Genomic DNA, 18,228 nt, shown 5'->3' with positions numbered 1-18,228 from the left:
CACTGTTTGCAACAGTGACTTTTCTATTGCTCAAGGAGGGTTAAGTGACTATAAAAGACATGTAGAGGTGAGTCCTGGATTATGACTCAACTAACCTTGAAGGACTGGTGCCTAGTTTGCCATTTGGTGAGTTCTGGGGGAAGCCGTCCAAAGTAAAATCTGTAAACACAGGGCAGTTGAGATTCAAAGAGCTCCGCCAGTTGATGAAGCTGCTTCTGGTGCTGCCAAATTCTAACTGAAAGGGCATTCAGCATGGTGACTCACATTAAGACAGGATTCAGAAATCAGCTGTCTCACAAAACACTTGTGAATCTGATGTCTTGCAAAATTAACAAATTCATTGACACAGACTGCTGAGGTTGAGACTTCCAGTTGAGACCTCCCTGAAATGAGTTTTTGCAGGGTGGGATGTCTGTTAAGGACCCCCACCTCCCAAGGCATGCCCTCTTCTCATTCCCTCATCAGGAAGGAGATACATAAGCTTGAAGGAACACACTTAATGATTCAGCTTCTTCCCCTCTGCCATTTGATTTCTAAATGGACATTGACCCCATGAACATTACTGCACTACCTTTATTTCTGTTTTTGCACTACTTATCTTCATTCAACTATTTAACATACATATAAATGCTTCCCGTAATTCAGTTTTTCCCGATATTTATCATATAATGCATTGGACTGCTACCGCAAAGTTAACAGCTTTCTCGACACATGCCGGTGATATTACCCCTGATTCTACGGAAATAGTGTTGTCAATTGTAATTGAGTATTTAGTTTAAGATTTTACCTTCTCCCTCTACACACACAAACACGATGTTCCTTTAGCTGTATCTTTTTTATGTCTAATAAAAATATTCAAAGAAAATGAAAACAACTCATTATATTTTAATGATCCTGTTATTTTCCGCCTGTGATCTTGCAGCTATAACCAAGAGATTAATCTTTATTTCCTGGAGGCATGGCGGCCTGGTGTAGAAGCTGCAAGTTCATTCTTTCTTAATAAAATCTATTCCTGTGAGATCAAGATGAAACATATATTAAAAATGGTCACAGATTTAATAAGAGCTACCGAGTCTTGTCTGACACGCACTGGGCAGGGTTTGGATTTTAAATTGCCAGCCTCCCGCTGCCCTGATTGGAGCACACGGACGCTCACGGCAGGCGCTGCGTGAACAGCTCGGGTGGGTGGATGTTTAATCATTTCTTCTATTTTTTTTCTCTTATTAATAATATTTGTTTAAGCAGCTCAAGTTCCCAGATTGGTGCTGGTCCCAATATACTGGCATATACAGGCGGCGCTTAGACAGCCCCGAAAGAGGCCCTGCTTGGCGACTGTTGCATAGCTGCTGGAAAGCTGAGCGACAGGAGAGAGCGAATGTGAAAGAAAGAAAGAAAGGGAGCAGGAAGGTGAAAGAGAGAAAGAAAGGGAGAAGGGTGAAAGAAAGAGAGAAGGAAGGTGAAAGAGAGAGGGAGGAAAAGTGAAAGGGAGAGGAGGAAAGAGCGGTGGAGTGAGGTAAGGGCAGAAAACAAAGAGAGGGATAAAGCAGCTGACCGGGAAAGGAGAGTGAAGGAAATATAAATCCAGAAAGAGAGATCGGAGAAAAAAGAAAGTCCATAAGTAAACTACAAAGAGTGAGGGCTGAGATAGGAAAGTAGAAAGATTAAGGAGGGAAGAGTAGTAAATATAGGGTGGGATAGAATCGCAGCTGATCGGTGAAATAACAGCAGTTTAATGCAGGGGAAGAAAATGGATTGAAATAAAAGAAAAAGCAGAGAGATACTGAAGATATACATAGAAAGAGATTTAGGGAAGGCATAGGACAGAGGGAGGTAAATTGGCTTAATGAAGGTTTGGAAGACAAGGGCGATAGCACTGAAGTAGAGAGAAGGAGGGAGAGACACAAGGTGGTTAATAACTTAGAAGGGAAAGTACAGGGTTTAGACTGGAAATAGATATGGAAAGGAAAGAAGAGTAGTTATCCAAGGGAAAGAGACAGATTCTAGTGTGGTTTACCTGGTAAGTTGTATTTGAATGTATCGTACCACTGGTACTGAGGAGAATTGAAAACTACTGGGGACCAACAAGGTTGGTTTATTTTGGGAGTGAGTGAGCTGGAGAAACAATTGATGTAAATTGATTGAGGGTTATGAAGAAAAGTTGAGAGGTACATCGATGGAACCTGCCAGACAAGTAGAACACTAACAGCAACTTCAGGGACATACATATATAGAAGAAACATAGTAATAGATAGACACATAAAAATAACACTTGATTACAAGAAAACATTCTGAGATAAAAAACAGGATCAAGGAATTTTTAAAAGTAGATTCAAAAGACTGAGACAACTGAAGAGCTGAGATCTTGGGGTACATAGAATAGCAACATAGGGGCTATCAGAAAGTTTATGTGGTAGAGAAAGTGAAGATATTGACAGTAGAAGCAGCCACATAACCTCAGACAAAATGTGAGATCTTGTGTGTATCTTAAATAATATAGACAAACACAAAGAAAGGGGTGTGGGAAGAGAAAATTGATTTAAAAAATTAAGCAGAATACGTTTTACAGGGACTGAAAGGAAAAATAATCAGTGCTGAAATCCCTAGGAAATAACAGTGAGAGGCCATTAGAATTGTGGTTCTCACATGAAAAAGAACGGGAATGGTCTGGATCATGGAACAGAAATAAAAGTTTGCTAAAGAGGCAGGTATAAAGAAACTGGGGTAGCACATAGAAGAACAGAAACGGTCAAGGATTGGGTAAGGTTTACTTTATTTGTTGATACTATATATGCTTGATGTGTTCAATTTGTTGAGGCTAATATTGTGAATTCAGTATTAAAGTGCAGCATCAGATTTTAGAATATACTGTTAATAAGTTTCTATCAGGTTCAGAATGAAGACAGATTAGATTTGTGATTTCAGGAAAAGAGCCATATCCCAAAAGTATGATAAGAGAGTTGGCAACAGTTGTGTGCAGATTATTAAGATAAGCTAGGGGTAGTACAGATGTACTGAACTTTGTAAAGTCTGCAGGGGTGGAAGTCAAACACAGGGACAACAGTCAGTGAACGAATCAGCTGGAGAAGGTGAAGACGAAACACTCAAGCCCGTGTCATCACTTGGACAACATGGCTGCAGAGAACAGTGCCCTACCCGAACTGAACCAGGACAAGTACGATGGGGATGAACACATCAAAATCATCTGTTTAGGAGACAGTGCTGTGGGTAAATCCAAGTAAGTAAAAGTGTAACTGGCCATGGGGATTGGGTAATAGACACCAACAATCTAGAGCTAATCACTGTAAAATAGTCCAACTCTATTTCACCCTTCCCTATTTGAAAGGGCAGCTCCTTGCTGGGGTAGAGATCATGCTGCCTTTAACATCCCTGTCAAATATTTGGGCCCAGAAAGGATGGCTTTTTCACTTACGCAGTGCATCAAGTCAAGTTTAATCTGCTCTCAGCCATATACACATTTGGCCTTCCAGCTGAACTTGCTGGATTGTGATCAGAAGGGGAAGTTCTTGTAAACATTTCTGCATCCTCTCCCAGAGCATGCTGCCAACTAACCAACCAACTTGCTAATAGAGTCACAGAAAATTACAGCACACACACAGGCCCTTTGACCCATCTAGTCTGTACCAGGCCATTTAAACAGCCTACTGTCATCGACCTGCACCCGGACCATATTCGAATATACTCCTACCATCCATGTACTTTCTTTTAAACGTTGAACTCGAGCTGGCATACACCACTGCGCTGGCAGTTCATTCCATACTTTCATGGCCCTCTGAGTGAAGAAGTTTCCCCTCGTGTTTCCCTTAAACTTTTCACCTTTCACCCTTAACCCACGACCTCTCGTAGTCTCACCCAACGTCAATAGAAAAAGCCTGCTTGCATTTATCTTATTTGTACCCTTCATAATTTTATGTACGTCTATCAAATCTCCCCTCAATCTTCCATAAGAAATAAAGTCCTAACCTATTCAATTTTTCCTTATAACTCAGGTCCTCCAATCCCAGTGTCATCTTTTAGATTTTTTCTGTACTGTTTCAACCTTGTGCCTTTCTTGTAGGTAGGTGATCAAAGCTGTGCACAATACTCCAAATTAGACCTTACCACCATCTTATACAATTTAAGCACAGCATCCCATCTCCTGTGCACATTGATTTATAAAGGCCAATGTGCCAAAAGCTTTCTTTACAACTCTGTCTACCTGTACTGCCATTTTCAACAAATCATGGACCTTTATTTCTAGATCCCTTTGTTGTACGGTGCTCTTCAGTACCCTACCGTTCACTGTGTAAGCCCTACCCTGTTTGGTCCTACCGAAGTGCAACACCTCGGACTTGTTACGTTAAATTTTGTCTGCCATTTTTTCAGTCCAATTTTTCCAGCTGGTCCAGAAGCAGTCTCAGTGATGCCCTTGTAAATTTTCAATGTAAGCTCTGATCGTCTTCCTTGTTGTCCACGACACCCCCAGTCTTGGTGTTAGCTGTAAATTTTTTGATCCAGTTCGTCACATTATTATCCATTTCATTGCTATAGATGACAAACAACAACAGATCCAGCACCGATCCCTGTGGCACCCTAGTACTCACAGGCCTTCAGTCAGGGAGGCAACCATCCACTACCACTCTCTAGCTTCTCCCACGATTTTTTGGGATGTGGGGGGAAATTGACGTGGTCACAGGGAGAACCAGTGAACTCCACACAGATAACATTGGAGAGTCAGGATTGAATTCAAATTGTGTACTATCTGCATTAGCTACTATGAACTGCTCATTGCAAGCTATTTTAGTTCCCCTCTCCTTCCAATTCCCATACCACTCTGCCTGTCCTTAGCCTCCTCCACTAATAGAGTGAGGCCAAATGCATTGTAGAAGAACAGCACATTATATTTTGCATAGGTAGTCTACAAACTGAAGGTCAGAGCACCAAATTCACCAATTTCTGCTCCTCCTCTCACCCTTTAGTAAGGAGCAGTGTTGTGAAATTGGATTTGATGGATAAGCTGAATTGGATGTTGGAGGGAGAGCAGTCTGGAATATGAAGAAAGTGGGAAAGAAATTAAAATGTCTAGAGTTATTTTTTTTGAGAACTTCATCCTTGGTGTTGGTATTGAATGGGAGGATAGAACAAGAAAGCAAGCTTGGCGTTGTAGTATCCTTCTGGATGATCCTGGAGTGGTGGGCAATCTTGGTTGAGGTGTGAGATGCAGCATTAATGCAGGGAAGCTAAATTTGGTGATTGACATCTACCTCATTCAGGAGCTGCACAGCAGCTCATGATGTAAGGGAGCAAGGACATGGTTGTTCTGGGATAACAGGAAAATAGAATGTGAAACTTGGAAGAGACTGACAGTCAAAGGTAAAGCTGAGAGTACTTCATCCAGTCTTGAAGTTCAAGGAGGCAATGGTAGACAGGTGCATTCAGTGTTAAAAGCAAATTTCCCATCTCAGTTCAAATTGAACCGATTAGAATCAGAATCGGGTTTATTATCGATGACCTTCTTTCTTGTTCCATCCTCCCATCCAATACCAACACCAAGGATGAAGTTTTAAAAATAAGCTTAACTCTAGACATTTTAATTTCTTTCCCACGTTTTTCGTATTCCCTCTAACATCCAATTCAGCTTATCCATCAAATCCAAGTTCACAACACTGTTCCTTATTAAAGAGTCGGGGGAGCAGAAATTGGTGAATTAAATACTCAAGCCTTCAGTTTGTATATTACAGGAGTCTGATAGAATTCAGGAGAATATGTCGATCAATTCCTGAGGGAGTTGGATTGGTGAAGAATTGTCTATATCAATAGATTTTTGACATTAAAGCAAATTTTCTGCCTCCATATTCTGCATAGATTTTCACTCTCTAGCTCTCAATATTTTCAGTGCTTCAACAGCTGAATCAGATCTTCAATATCAGCAACGTTTCCACAGTAGAGCATTGATAATATAGTGAAATGTGGAGTGGACATACAGTTCCTTGAGGCATGCACTAATTTCTTTCGATGATATGTGTTCACAGGTTGATGGAGAGATTCCTGATGGATGGATAGTATCCTTTGTGAGATCTACATGTGGATAAAATATTACTGACCAAATACGGGAAGCAATTTCTGATCCACTGAGCTTATTAGCTCTGATTTGATTCTTCTTGTTATTTGTGTGTTCCCTCTCACCATACCTTGAAGCAGGAATGCCCTATGATTAGTACCCTCATTGCCAAGTGCTGATTCATGCAGAAAATGTTTGTCTGTAGAACTGCTACTTTAGTGATAGACAGTGCTCTGTGACTCCTATTTAAGCTGCATACATTTTTCTGAAGGATATTATGCCCACTATAGTTTAATATACTTCATACCTGTGTATTTACTTAACGTCTATCAACATTTATTAATCAAGGAATTAAAACACTCAGCAAATTCTCAAAAATCTTTATCCTTTATCTTATCGTCAAATGATCAAAGCTTGATATTTGCACACAAAGGCAAGTACTGAGACATAGAAACATAGAAAACACAATACAGGCCCTTCGGCCCACAATACTGTGCTGAACATGTACTTTAGAAATTACCTAAGGTTACCCATAGCCCTCTATTTTTCTAAACTCCAAGTACCTGTCCAGGAATCTCTTAAAAGACCCTATTGTATCCGCCTCCACCACGGTCACCAGCAGCCCATTCCACACACTCACCATTCTCCGCGTAAAAAAAACTTACCCCTGACATACCCTCTGTACCTCTCATGTTAGCCATTTCAGCCCTGGGGAAAAAGCCAATGTCTATCCACACGATCAATGCTTCTCATCATCTTATATACGAAAATTACATGAGACCACAAAAATCACTATACTATTTAGCTCACTTAATGTACAGGTGATAATGTATAAATTACTTGACTTGCTTCCAGTGAATATGTGTTTAAATGCCACACTGGCAGTCAGAGAGTAACACACAAAATACTGAAAGAACTCAGTTGGCCATGCAGCATCTATGAAGGGCAATAGACAGTCAACATTTTAGGTCAAGACCCTCCTTCAGGACTGGAAAAAAAAGGAGGGGAGATAACCCAGGTAAAAGGGTGGGGGTGGAAAAGAGTTGGTGGGTAACAGGTGAATGTGGGTGAGGGGAGGACGATGGCTAGTATGGAAGGGGGAATGGTGCAAGAAGCTGAGAGGTGATAGGTGATAAAAGGGCTGAAAGAAGATGATATCTGATAGGAGAGAACAGACAAATATAGAATAAAGGGAAGGAGGTGAACAGGGAACCAGAGGGAGGAACGTGCAAGTGATGAATAGACTGGGAGGACAGGGGATAAGAGAAGGGATACTGTGACAGGTACGATAAGGAGGATAAAAAGGGAAGATGGGAGTAGTCACTGGAGGTGGAGAAATTATTGCTCATGCCTGCTCATTAGTTTAATAATTAGAAGTAAAAGGAGTACTACTTCAGAGACTGAATTTATCGAATATGTGAAAACGGACGCGCGCGGGCATTCCGAATTGATATCGATATGTGTTAACTAGGGGGCCGTGCACAATCAGGATTTGATGGGGACAGCCGTGAGAAGCACGGAGGAACACTTGGAGTAACTTCTGAAATGCCCAGTTCGCTGCCGCTGCTACTGTGCGATTGAGAATCTCTGGAGGGGAAGGCCCCAAATCCTTGGCTTTGCCTATTGCCTGTTGCTGGGGCCGGGGTCGAAGTGCTTGGTGTCGGAGAGCTGGTCGGAGGCTCGGAATTTTCGGACGGACTCAGAGTTGGACTGTGGTCGGATGCTTCCAGTATGCTGCGTCGGCAAGTTGGCGGCGCTGGAGGTTTACTGTCTGTGTGAGATGATGGGACTTACGAGATTTTGAGACATTTACCGTGCTGTGGTCTGTTCTTATCAAATTAGGTATTGTTTTGCACTGTTGTAACTATATGTTATAATTATGTGGTTTTTGTTAGCTTTTTAAGTCGGTTTGTCATGTGTTTCTGTGATATCATTCTGGAAAAACATTGTATCATTTCTTAATGCATGCATTACTAAACTACAATAAAAGAGGACTGCATGTCCTCATAATCTAATCTAAGTCCAAATTTTCTACTAGTGCCCATTTAGAAAGGGAAAATTTCCTACTTCCAGGCACACTAGTGACATCAGTTCCACAGTGAAGTAGCTGAATTACAATCTGCAAGCCCCCCAGAAAGCTTCCAAATTGTATCGAAGCTGCTACTCAATAAGGTGGTCCTTCACTACCTTATGAAAATTGGCAATGGATGATGTTGTTCCTATTCTGAAAATTAAACCCGGTATTTGGAAAATGATGACACCCAGAAGAGTCCAGTGTAATGTACTCTGATCCATGAGGATGTTTAGCTGTTAATGTAACCTATCCAAAGACGATTGATCAAATGCCTGTAGATTAGCTATATGACTTTTGTTTAATTATGACAGCTTGGGTAAATATAGCTATTTATAAATATGTATGGTGAATTTTGGCATATGTATTCTGGTTGTGTATATGGAACTGAATGCGTATTTTGCATCAGTCTTCATAGTGGAAGACGTCTGCAGTATATCGGACATTCAAGAATGTCAGGGAAGTGAAGTTTGTGCAGTGAAAATTATGACTGAAAAGGTGCTCAGGAAGCTTAATGGTCTGAGGGTGGATAAATCTAAACCTGATGGAATGCACCCTCAGGTTCTGAAGGAAGTAGCTGGAGAGATTGCGGAGGCATTAACGATGATCTTTCAAGAATCGATAGATCCTGGCATTGTACCAGATGACTGGAAAATTGCAAGTGTTACTCCACTATTTAAGAAGGGTAGGAGGCAGCAGAAAGGAAACTATAGACCTGTTAGCCTGACATCAGTGGTTGGAAAGTTGTTGGAATTGACTGTTAGGGATGAGATTATGGAGTACCTGGAGGCACATGACAAGATAGGCCAAAACCAGCATGGTTTCCTGAAAGGAAAATCCTGCCTGACAAAGCTACTGCAATTCTTTGAGGAAATTACAAGCAGGGTAGACAAAGGAGATGTAGTAGATGTGGTGTACTTGGACTTTCAGAAGGCCTTTGACAAGGTGCCGCACATTAGGCTGCTTAGCACGAAAAGAGCACATGGAATTACAGGGAAGTTACTAGCATAGGTGGAGCATTGGCTAGTTGACAGAAAACAGAGTGAGAATAAAGGGGTCCTATTCTGGCTGGCTGCTGGTTACCGGTGGAGTTCCACAGGGGTCGGTGTTGAGACCGCTGCTTTTTACGATGTATGTCAATGATTTGGACCACGGTATTAATGGATTTATGGCTAAATTTGCTGATGATACAAAGATAGGTGGAGGAGCGGGTAGTGTTGAGGAAATGGAAAGCCTTCAGAGAGACTTAGATAGTTTAGGGGAATGGACAAAGAAGTGGCAGATGAAATACGATGTTGGAAAGTGTATGGTCATGCACTTTGCTGGAAGAAACAAATGGGCAGACTATTATTTACAGGGGCATACAAAAGTTTGGGCACCCTGGGGTCAAAATTTCTGTTACTGTGAATAGCTAAGTGCGTAAAAGATGACCTGATTTCCAAAAGGCATAAAGTTACAGATGATACATTTCGTTAATATTTTAAGCAAGATTACTTTTTTATTTCCATCTTTTACAGTTTCAAAACAACAAAAAAGGAAAAGGGCCCGAAACAAAAGCTTGGGCACCCTGCATGGTTAGTGCTTAGCAACACCCCCTTTGGCAAGTATCACAGTTTGTAAATGCTTTTTGTAGCCAGCTAAGTCTTTCAATTCTTGTTTGGGGGATCTTTGCCCATTCTTCCTTGCAAAAGGCTTCTAGTTCTGTGAGGTTCTTGGGCTGTCTTGCATGCACTGCTCTTTTGAGGTCTATCCACAGATTTTCAATGATTTTTAGGTCGGAGGTCTGTGAGGGCCATGACAAAACCTTCGGTTTGCACCTCTTGAGGTAGTCCATTGTGAATTTTGAGGTGTGTTTAGGATCATTATCCTGTTTTAGAAGCCATCCTCTTTTCATCTTCAGCATTTTTACAGATGGTGTGATTTTGCTTCTGGAATTTGCTGGTATTTAATTAAATTCATTCTTCCCTCTACTAGTGAAATGTTCCTCATGCGACTGGCTGCAGCACAAGCCCAAAAAGTGAGTGATCCACCCTTGTGCTTAACAGTTGGAGAGATGCTCTTTTCATGAAATTCTGCACCCTTTGTTCTCCAAACATACCTTTGCTCATTGCGGCCAAAAAGTTCTATTTTAACTTCATCAGTCCACAGGACTTGTTTCCAAAATGCATCAGGCTTGTTCAGAGGTTCCTTTGCAAACTTCTGACACTGAATTTTGTGGTGAGGACACAGGAAAGGTTTTCTTCTGATGACTCTTCCATGAAGGTCATATTTGTGCAGGTGTCGATGCACAGAAGAACAGTGCCCCACCACTCCAGAGTCTGCTAAATCTTCCTGAAGGTCTTTTGCAGTCAAATGGGGGTTTTGATTTGCCTTTCTAGTAATCCTACGAGCAGTTCTTTTGGAAAGTTTTCTTGGTCTTCCAGACCTCAACTTGACCTCCACCGTTCGTGTTAACTGCCATTTCTTAATTATATTACGAACTGACGAAATGGCTACCTGAAAATGCTTTGCTACCTTCTTATAGCCTTCTCCTGCTTTGTGGGCGTCATTTATTTTAATTTTCAGAGTGCTAGGCAGCTGCTTAGAGGAGCCCATGGCTGCTGATTGTTGGGACAAGGTTTGAGGAGTCAGGGTATTTATAAAGCTTTGAAATTTGCATCACCTGGCCTTTCCTAATGATGAAAGTGAACAAGCCATAGCCCTAACAATCTAATTAAGGTCTGAGACCTTGGTAAAAGTTATCTGAGAGCTCAAATCTCTTGGAGTGCCCAAACTTTTGCTTGGTGCTTCTTTCCTTTTTTTTTCCACTCTAAAATTGTACAAAAGAAAAATAATACATTAATCTTGCTTAAAATGTTGAAAAGACTGCTTCATCTTAAACTTTGACTTTTGGAGATCAGTTCATCTTCTACTCACTCAACTATTCACAGTAACAGAAATTTTGACCAGGGGTGCCCAAACTTCTGCATGCCACTGTAGATGGGGAGAGAATTCAAAATGCAGAGATGCAAAGGGACTTAAGAGTCCTTGTGCCAGATACCCTAAACTGCATAAATTGGAAACAGATGTTCTCCGGGAAATGTACAGAAGAAATGTGGCAAATGTTCAGGGGATATTTGAGTGGAGTTCTGCATAGGTATGTTCCAATGAGATGGAAAGAATGGTAGGGTACAGGAACCGTGGAGTACAAAGGCTGTTGTAAATCTAGTCAAGAAGAAAAGAAGAGCTTGTGAAAGGTTCAAAAAACTAGGTAATGATAGGGATCTAGAAGATTATAAGGCTAGCAGGAAGGAGTTCAAGAAAGAAATTAGGAGGGCTAGAAGGAGCCATGAGAAGGCCTTGGCGGACAGGATTAAGGAAAACCCTGAGGCATTCTACAAGTATGTGAAGAGCAAGAGGATAAGGCGTGAGAGAATAGGACCAATCAAGTGTGACAGTGAAAAAGTGTGTATGGAACCGGAGGAAATAGCAGAGTTACTTAATGAGTACTTTGCTTCAGTATTCACTATGGAAAAGGATCTTGGCGATTGTAGGGATGACTTACGGCGAACTGAAAAGCTTGAGCACGTCGATATTAAAAAAGAGCTGGAGCTTTTGGAAAGCATCAAGTTGGATAAGTCACTGGGATTGAACAAGATGTATCCCAGGTTACTGTGGGAGGCGAGGGAGAAGATTGCTAAGCCTCTCGTGATGATTTTTGCATCATCAATGGGGATGGGAGCAGTTCCGGAGGATTGGAGGATTGCGGATGTTGTTCCATTCTTCAAGAAAGGGAGTAGAGATAGCCCAGGAAATTATAGACCAGTGAGTCTTACTTCAGTGGTTGGTAAGTTGATGGAGAAGATCCTGAGAGGCAGGATTTATGAACATTTGGAGAGGTATAATATGATTAGGAATAATCAGCATGACTTTGTGAAAGGCAGGTCACACTTTACGAACCTGATTGAATTTTTTGAAGATGTGACTAAACACATTGGTAGAGCAGTAGATGTAGTATATACGGATTTCAGCAAGGCATTTGACAAGGTATCCCATGCAAGGCTTATTGAGAAAGTAAGGAGGTATGGGATCCAAGGGGAAATTGCTTTGTGGATACAGAACTGGCTTGCCCACAGAAGGCAAAGAGTGGTTGTAGACGGGTCACATTCTGCATGGAAGTTGGTGACCAGTGGTATGCCTCAGAGATCTGTTCTGGGAACCCTACTCTTTGTGACTTTTATAAATGACTTGGATGAAGAAGTGGAGGGATGGGTTAGTAAATTTGCTGATGACACAAAGGTTGGAGATGTTGTGGATAGTGTGGAGGGCTGTCAGAGGTTACAGCAGGACATTGATAGGATGCAAAAATGGTCTGAAAAATGGCAGATGGAGTTCAACCCAGATAAGTGTGAGGTGGTTCATTTTCGTAGGTCAAATATAATGACAGAATATAGTATTAGTGGTAAGACTCTTGGCAGTGTGGAGGATCAGTGGGATCTTGAGGACTGAGTCCATAGGACACTCGAGGCTGCTGCGCAGGTTGATTCTGTAGTTAAGAAAGCATATTGTGCATTGGCCTTCATCAGTCGTGGGATTGAGTTTAGGAGCCGAGAGGTAATGTTGCAGCTATATAGGACCCTGGTCAGACCCCACTTGGAGTACTGTGCTCAGTTCTGGTCGCCTCACTATAAGAAGGATGTGGAAACCATAGAAATGGTGCAGAGGAGATTTACAAGGATGTTGCCTGGATTGGGGAGCATGCCTTATGAGAATAGTTTGAGTGAACTCGGCCTTTTTTCCTTGGAGTGATGGAGGACGAGAGATGACCTGATAGAGGTGTATAAGATGATGAGGAGCATTGATTGTGTGGATAGTCAGAGGCTTTTTTCCAGGGCTGAAATGGCTAGCACGAAAGGGCACAGTTTTAAGGTGCTTGGAAGTAGGTACAGAGGAGATGTCAGGGGTAAGTTTTTTACGCAGAGAGTGGTGAGTGCGTGGAATGGGCTGCCGGCGATGGTGGTGGAGGCGGATATGATAGGGTCTCTTAACAGACTCCTGGACAGGTACATGGAGCTCAAAAAAATAGAGGACTATGGGTAATCCTAGGTAATTTCTCAGGTAAGGACATGTTCAGCTCTGCTTTGTAGGCTGAAGAGCCTGTATTGTGCTGTAGGTTTTCTGTGATTGTAAAGGTTAACTTCCAGGTTGAGTCAGTTGTGAAGAAGGTGAATGCAATGTTGTTATTCATTTGTAGAGGTATAGAATATAAGAACAGGGATGTGATGTTGAGTCTCTATAAGGCACTTATGAGACCACACTTGGAGTATTGTGTGCAGTTTTGGGCTCCTTATTTTAGAAAGGATATGCTGACATTAGAAAAGATTCACAAGAATGATACCAGGAATGAAAAGGTTACCGTATGAGGAATGTCTGGCAGCTCTTGGGCTGTATTCCCCGGGGTTCAGGAGAATGGGGGGGGGGGGGGGCGCTCTCATAGAAGCATTCAACTGATTGGGAAGCATCTGCAGAAATTTCAGTAGGATGACCATGCACTGCTACTTGAATTGCTGTACATTTCCAATATTTTCTGCTTTAATATTTTGCTTTTTGTTCCAAATATGAAATTAACCTTATAGATTATTTTGAACCCAAAATAACTGAGGGCCAGTTGCCATATAGTGGAGCTACTGAATGGGACAAATGTATCATTTAATTGCTGGGATTCTTTTCTCTGTCTTATACACCTTAACTTGGACTCTAGTCGTCCTCAGCAGCTGTCCACTTACGCACTGACGCTGTATAAATACACCACTAAAGTCAGTGACAAGACTGTTATAGTGGGTAAGTATTAACCTTCTTTATTTATTCCTAATGTTCACAATGAGCCAAAAAAAATGGGTAATTAGCATTAGCATATTATTATCACATGAGCTGAGAGCCTGGAAATAAAGGGTGAATTCCAAACAACATCACAAAAAACTCTGCCACTAAAATTACCATGAATTAGATTGACCTGTCAAGTTCACAAATTACCATGTTTTTCTTCGACAAGGTAGTCAGACTTTGCCAATTCTGGAATGAAATCACAAATTAGTCTTCCATGCAAGGGATAGTGAAAATCTGCAACGTCCTCCTTCAAAAGGCTCTGGGTGCTGTAGCTGAAAAGAAGCTTCATAGTGTAAGTTTGAAAAGATTTGTTTGGTATGAGAAAGTATGTCCAGGTTGATCAATAGAATTGTGGCAAAACTTAAGCAAGATCTAATTGAATGGCAGAATAAAATTTATTTTGCACCAGTCACCTACTCTGAAGTTACCTATTTGCTTTACAGCCAAAGGTATATTTTTGTTTAATAGGTCCTTCAGTAAAATAGAATCTTGCACAGAACATGGGTCTTGATCAGCACTGATCTAACTGAAAATGTAATTACTTTTAGTGATACCAATAGAGGAATAAATGTTGGCTGGGAAGCCAGAAGAAATAAACAGTGGCCAGTAGCCTGCATTTTTGTATTGACTTTAATATAATAAAATACAGTATCTCAAGTCACCAAGCAGGAATATTGTCAAAAAAAGTAACACAAACCACACAAATGAATAAACATTAGATCAAAAAAAGAGATTTGAAAATTTCCTGCTCCACCTCAGTCAGTATTGTAAGTTCTTCTCTCTTCATCTCAGAGGACAGATGTGTCTTCAGTTCAGTGACTCATCTGAGAAGATAGCATTTCTGACAATGAATAGAACTGAACGAATCACAAAAATGACAGCCATGTTCTTGAATCTCAAGAGTTAAGTTTGAACACAATAGCTTTATCATTTCTGATGAGAATACCCCACTGATTCACATCTGTCATCAGAAGAGGATTGAGGGGATGAATGCCTTTTTCTGATCCTGTTGAAGTGTTAAGTGTTAATAGTTTGAAAGAATAGTGTGAAGAGATTGAGACACTCGTGGAAGAATGGTTATGATGATAAGCAGGGCAGGTAAAGTTTAGGGCTAGCTAAAGGTACTGGTGTAGTGTATTTTTTAAATAAAATTTAAAACTATGCTTTGAAAGTGCAATGGTTGATATTACAGGTGTTTTCTTTCACAGATTTCTGGGATACAGCAGGACAAGAACGCTTTCAGAGTATGCATCCATCCTATTACCATAAAGCACATGCCTGTATCATGGTGGGTCTTTACAGATTCTACTTTAGTGTCAAAGGTTATTTCGGTAAACAGTGTGCTTTTTCAGTGTTCAATGCAAGTATATCTATCACAATATTACTGTCAAAAACACAGGCAACAAGTAAGTTCTGTTTGTTTGATATAAACACTTGTTCACAGGCAGTTGATCACTAAAGACATCATAGATTATCACACTCTGCCTGTTTCAAACAGTGAGCCTATCTATCATGGAAGTTTGCTTGGTTCAGATTTGTTAGTGCAGTTACATTTAACTTGCCTTTGCCTCATGGGCAGCCTACCTGACTTTCAACTATTGTCTTTTCCCTTTGCCATTGTCACAAGGTTTCTCATCAGGAGGAATAATTGACATCAGCTATCATATAGGAACTGGGATCAGTTCCAAAGATTCAAAGAATGTTTATTATCAAAGTATGTAGAAATGTACAACTTTGAGATTTGTCTGCCTGCAGGCAGCTACAAAGTAAGAAACCCAAAAGAACCCAATTAAAAAGAAAAATTAAGAAAAGGAAGACCAAGATTCAATGTACAGATAAAGAGAAAAAATCAAAACAACTCATGCAAACAATAGAAGCAAGCAACAGCATTCCGAACCAAATTGAGTCCATAGGCCTCGAATTCCCAGAGCAACCGGAGTAGGCCCAAAGCTTCAGTTCATATAGCAGGCCATTTTCCTACCTAGATCTCTAAACACCTATATCCGGTGCCAGAATGCCAGCTGTGCTCTGTTTCTAGTAACCACAGTATCTGCCTTGGGAGTATTTAGCTGCATAATGCAGAGGGAGCTTTACCACACATCTTACCCATGCTATATCCTAACTCTTAAGAGTGTTTGATTGGTAAATGTGTGGAAAAAACAAGCTTAATGATGTGGTTGCCAATGACCAGAAAAGAAAACTAATTTATTCTATCATTTTGAGATTAGGTGTTTGATGTGCAGAGGAAGATAACTTACAAAAATTTGAGTAACTGGTACACTGAGTTGAGGGAATCTCGGCCTGAAATCCCCTGCGTGATTGTCGCTAACAAGATAGATGGTGAGTTCAAAGATGTATCTATCAGTCATACTGAAGTTTGAAACTAGTTCCTTTAGACCTGTAATTCCAGCTGAATTATTAGCAGATTAGCAAAGGACATCATAGACTGGATGTGGTTGAGGAAAGTCATTCAGTGCACCTGTCCTTTAGGAGAGTTACCACAGTTCAGATCATCACTGTAAATCACTGTTGCTTAAATAATACCAGGAATTTATTTTAAAATTAAAGGAAAATTTTACTGTTTCCTTGAGGAATTTCCTGAGAATCCTAAATTTACTTATGCCATTCAACACATACAAAATACTGGAAGAACTCAGCAGGCCAGGCAGCATCTATGGAAAATTACAGTCGATGTTTCGGGCCGAAACACTTTGGCAGGACTCATCCCATTGTTCATTTGCCCTTTTGTTTGTCTTTGTTAATTTGAAGAAATGTGTTTTTATTTTTCCTTTATATTCTCCAATTAGAACATATTTTGGTAGAAAGACCCAAGCTCCTGTCCTCTGGTTTCCCTATTTCTCAGTTCACTGGCACTGATGAGCTGAGGACTTGTGAAGTAAATGGAGCAGTGGACTGGGAGCTGAAGAACAAGGTCTGACAGTAGACAAGTGAAGACAAATGGAGAGAATCAAATTTATTATCACTGACATATGACGTGAAATTTGTTGTTTGCCGACAGCAGTAATTGTGATGGAGCTGGCAATATTTGAAACCCTCTGCACCCTCTTGCAATAATGTGCTTGGAGGTGCAATACTGGGCTGCGATGCAACCAGTCAAAATGCTCTCTATTGTACACCTATAGAAATTTGTAAAACTGTTTGGTGACATATCAAATCTCCTCAAATTCCGAATGAGGTAGAGCCACTGGCATGCTTTCTTTGTGATTGTATCAATGTTTTGGGCTGGATAGATCCTCAGAGATGCTGACGGCCAGGAACTTGAAGTTGCTCACCCATTCTACTGCTGATCCCTTAACAAGACCATAAAACCATAAGATATGGAACAGAATTAGGCCATCTGGCCCATCGAGCCTGCTCAGCCATTCAATCATGGTTGATCCTTTTTTTTTCTCCTCCTCAACCCCAGTTCCTGGCTTTTTCCCCCGTAACCTTTGATGCTATGTCCAATCAAGAATCTATCAATCTCTGCCTCAAGTATACCCAACGACCTGGCCTCCACAGCTTAAATGGCTACAAATTCCACCAATTCCACAAATTCACCACCCTCTTGCTAAAGGAATTGCTCTGCATCTCTGTTTTGTTGTATCCTGAGGCTGTGCCCACTTGTCCTAGACTCACCTGCCATGGGAAGCATCCTTTCCACGCCTACTCTGTCTTGGCCTTTCAACATTCGAAAGGTTTTAATGAGATCCCCCCTCATCCTTCTGAATTCCAGCAAGTACAAACGCAGAGGCATTAAATGTTCCTTGTATGATAACCCTTTCATTTGGAATCATCCTTGTGAACCTCCTCTGGACCCTCTCCAATGCAAGCACATCTTTTCTAAGTTGAGGTAGGCCCAAAACTTTTTCACAATACTCAAGGTGAGGCCTCACCAGTGCCTTATGAAGACTCAGCATCACATCCTTGCTCTTGTATTATAGACCTCTTGAAATGAATGCTAACATGGCATTTGCCTTCCTCACCACCAACTCAACCTGCAGGTTAACCTTTAGGTTGTTCTGCACAGGGACTCCCAAATCCCTTTGCATCTCATATTTTTGGGTTTTCTCCCTGTTTAGAAAATTGTCTGCACATTTATTTCTACAACCAAGTGCATGACCATGCATCTTATAACATTGTATCTCATTTGCCACTTTCTTGCCCATTCTTCTCAGCTATTAAGTCCTTCTGCATTCTACCTGTTTATTCAACACTACTTGCCCCACCACCA

The 18,228-nt window shown here is 41.0% G+C and overlaps 1 protein-coding gene across 6 annotated transcripts in view; it reads left to right on the top strand.

Moving 5' to 3' along the window:
* Nucleotides 1-1,146: 1,146 nt before the first annotated feature.
* rabl2 (RAB, member of RAS oncogene family-like 2) overlaps nt 1,147-18,228 on the top strand; it is a 30,768-nt gene continuing 13,686 nt past the window's right edge. Inside the window, exons 1-6 of one of the 6 annotated variants that reach the window (XM_072241286.1) lie at nt 1,147-1,181; nt 3,034-3,235; nt 6,030-6,059; nt 13,870-13,949; nt 15,203-15,282; nt 16,223-16,334. In XM_072241286.1, the coding sequence (XP_072097387.1) occupies nt 3,129-3,235; nt 6,030-6,059; nt 13,870-13,949; nt 15,203-15,282; nt 16,223-16,334 (409 nt within the window). In that variant the 5' untranslated portion in view covers nt 1,147-1,181; nt 3,034-3,128. Of the gene's footprint in view, nt 1,182-1,299; nt 3,236-6,029; nt 6,060-13,869; nt 13,950-15,202; nt 15,283-16,222; nt 16,335-18,228 lie in introns of those variants that run through there. The other 5 variants (XM_072241287.1, XM_072241285.1, XM_072241284.1 and 2 more) reach the window with 5 other exon arrangements.

Source organism: Mobula birostris, chromosome 23 (assembly GCF_030028105.1).
Source record: "Mobula birostris isolate sMobBir1 chromosome 23, sMobBir1.hap1, whole genome shotgun sequence".
In the NCBI taxonomy this organism is placed as follows: domain Eukaryota; kingdom Metazoa; phylum Chordata; class Chondrichthyes; order Myliobatiformes; family Myliobatidae; genus Mobula; species Mobula birostris.
This window is presented reverse-complemented; position numbering and strand designations above follow the sequence as displayed.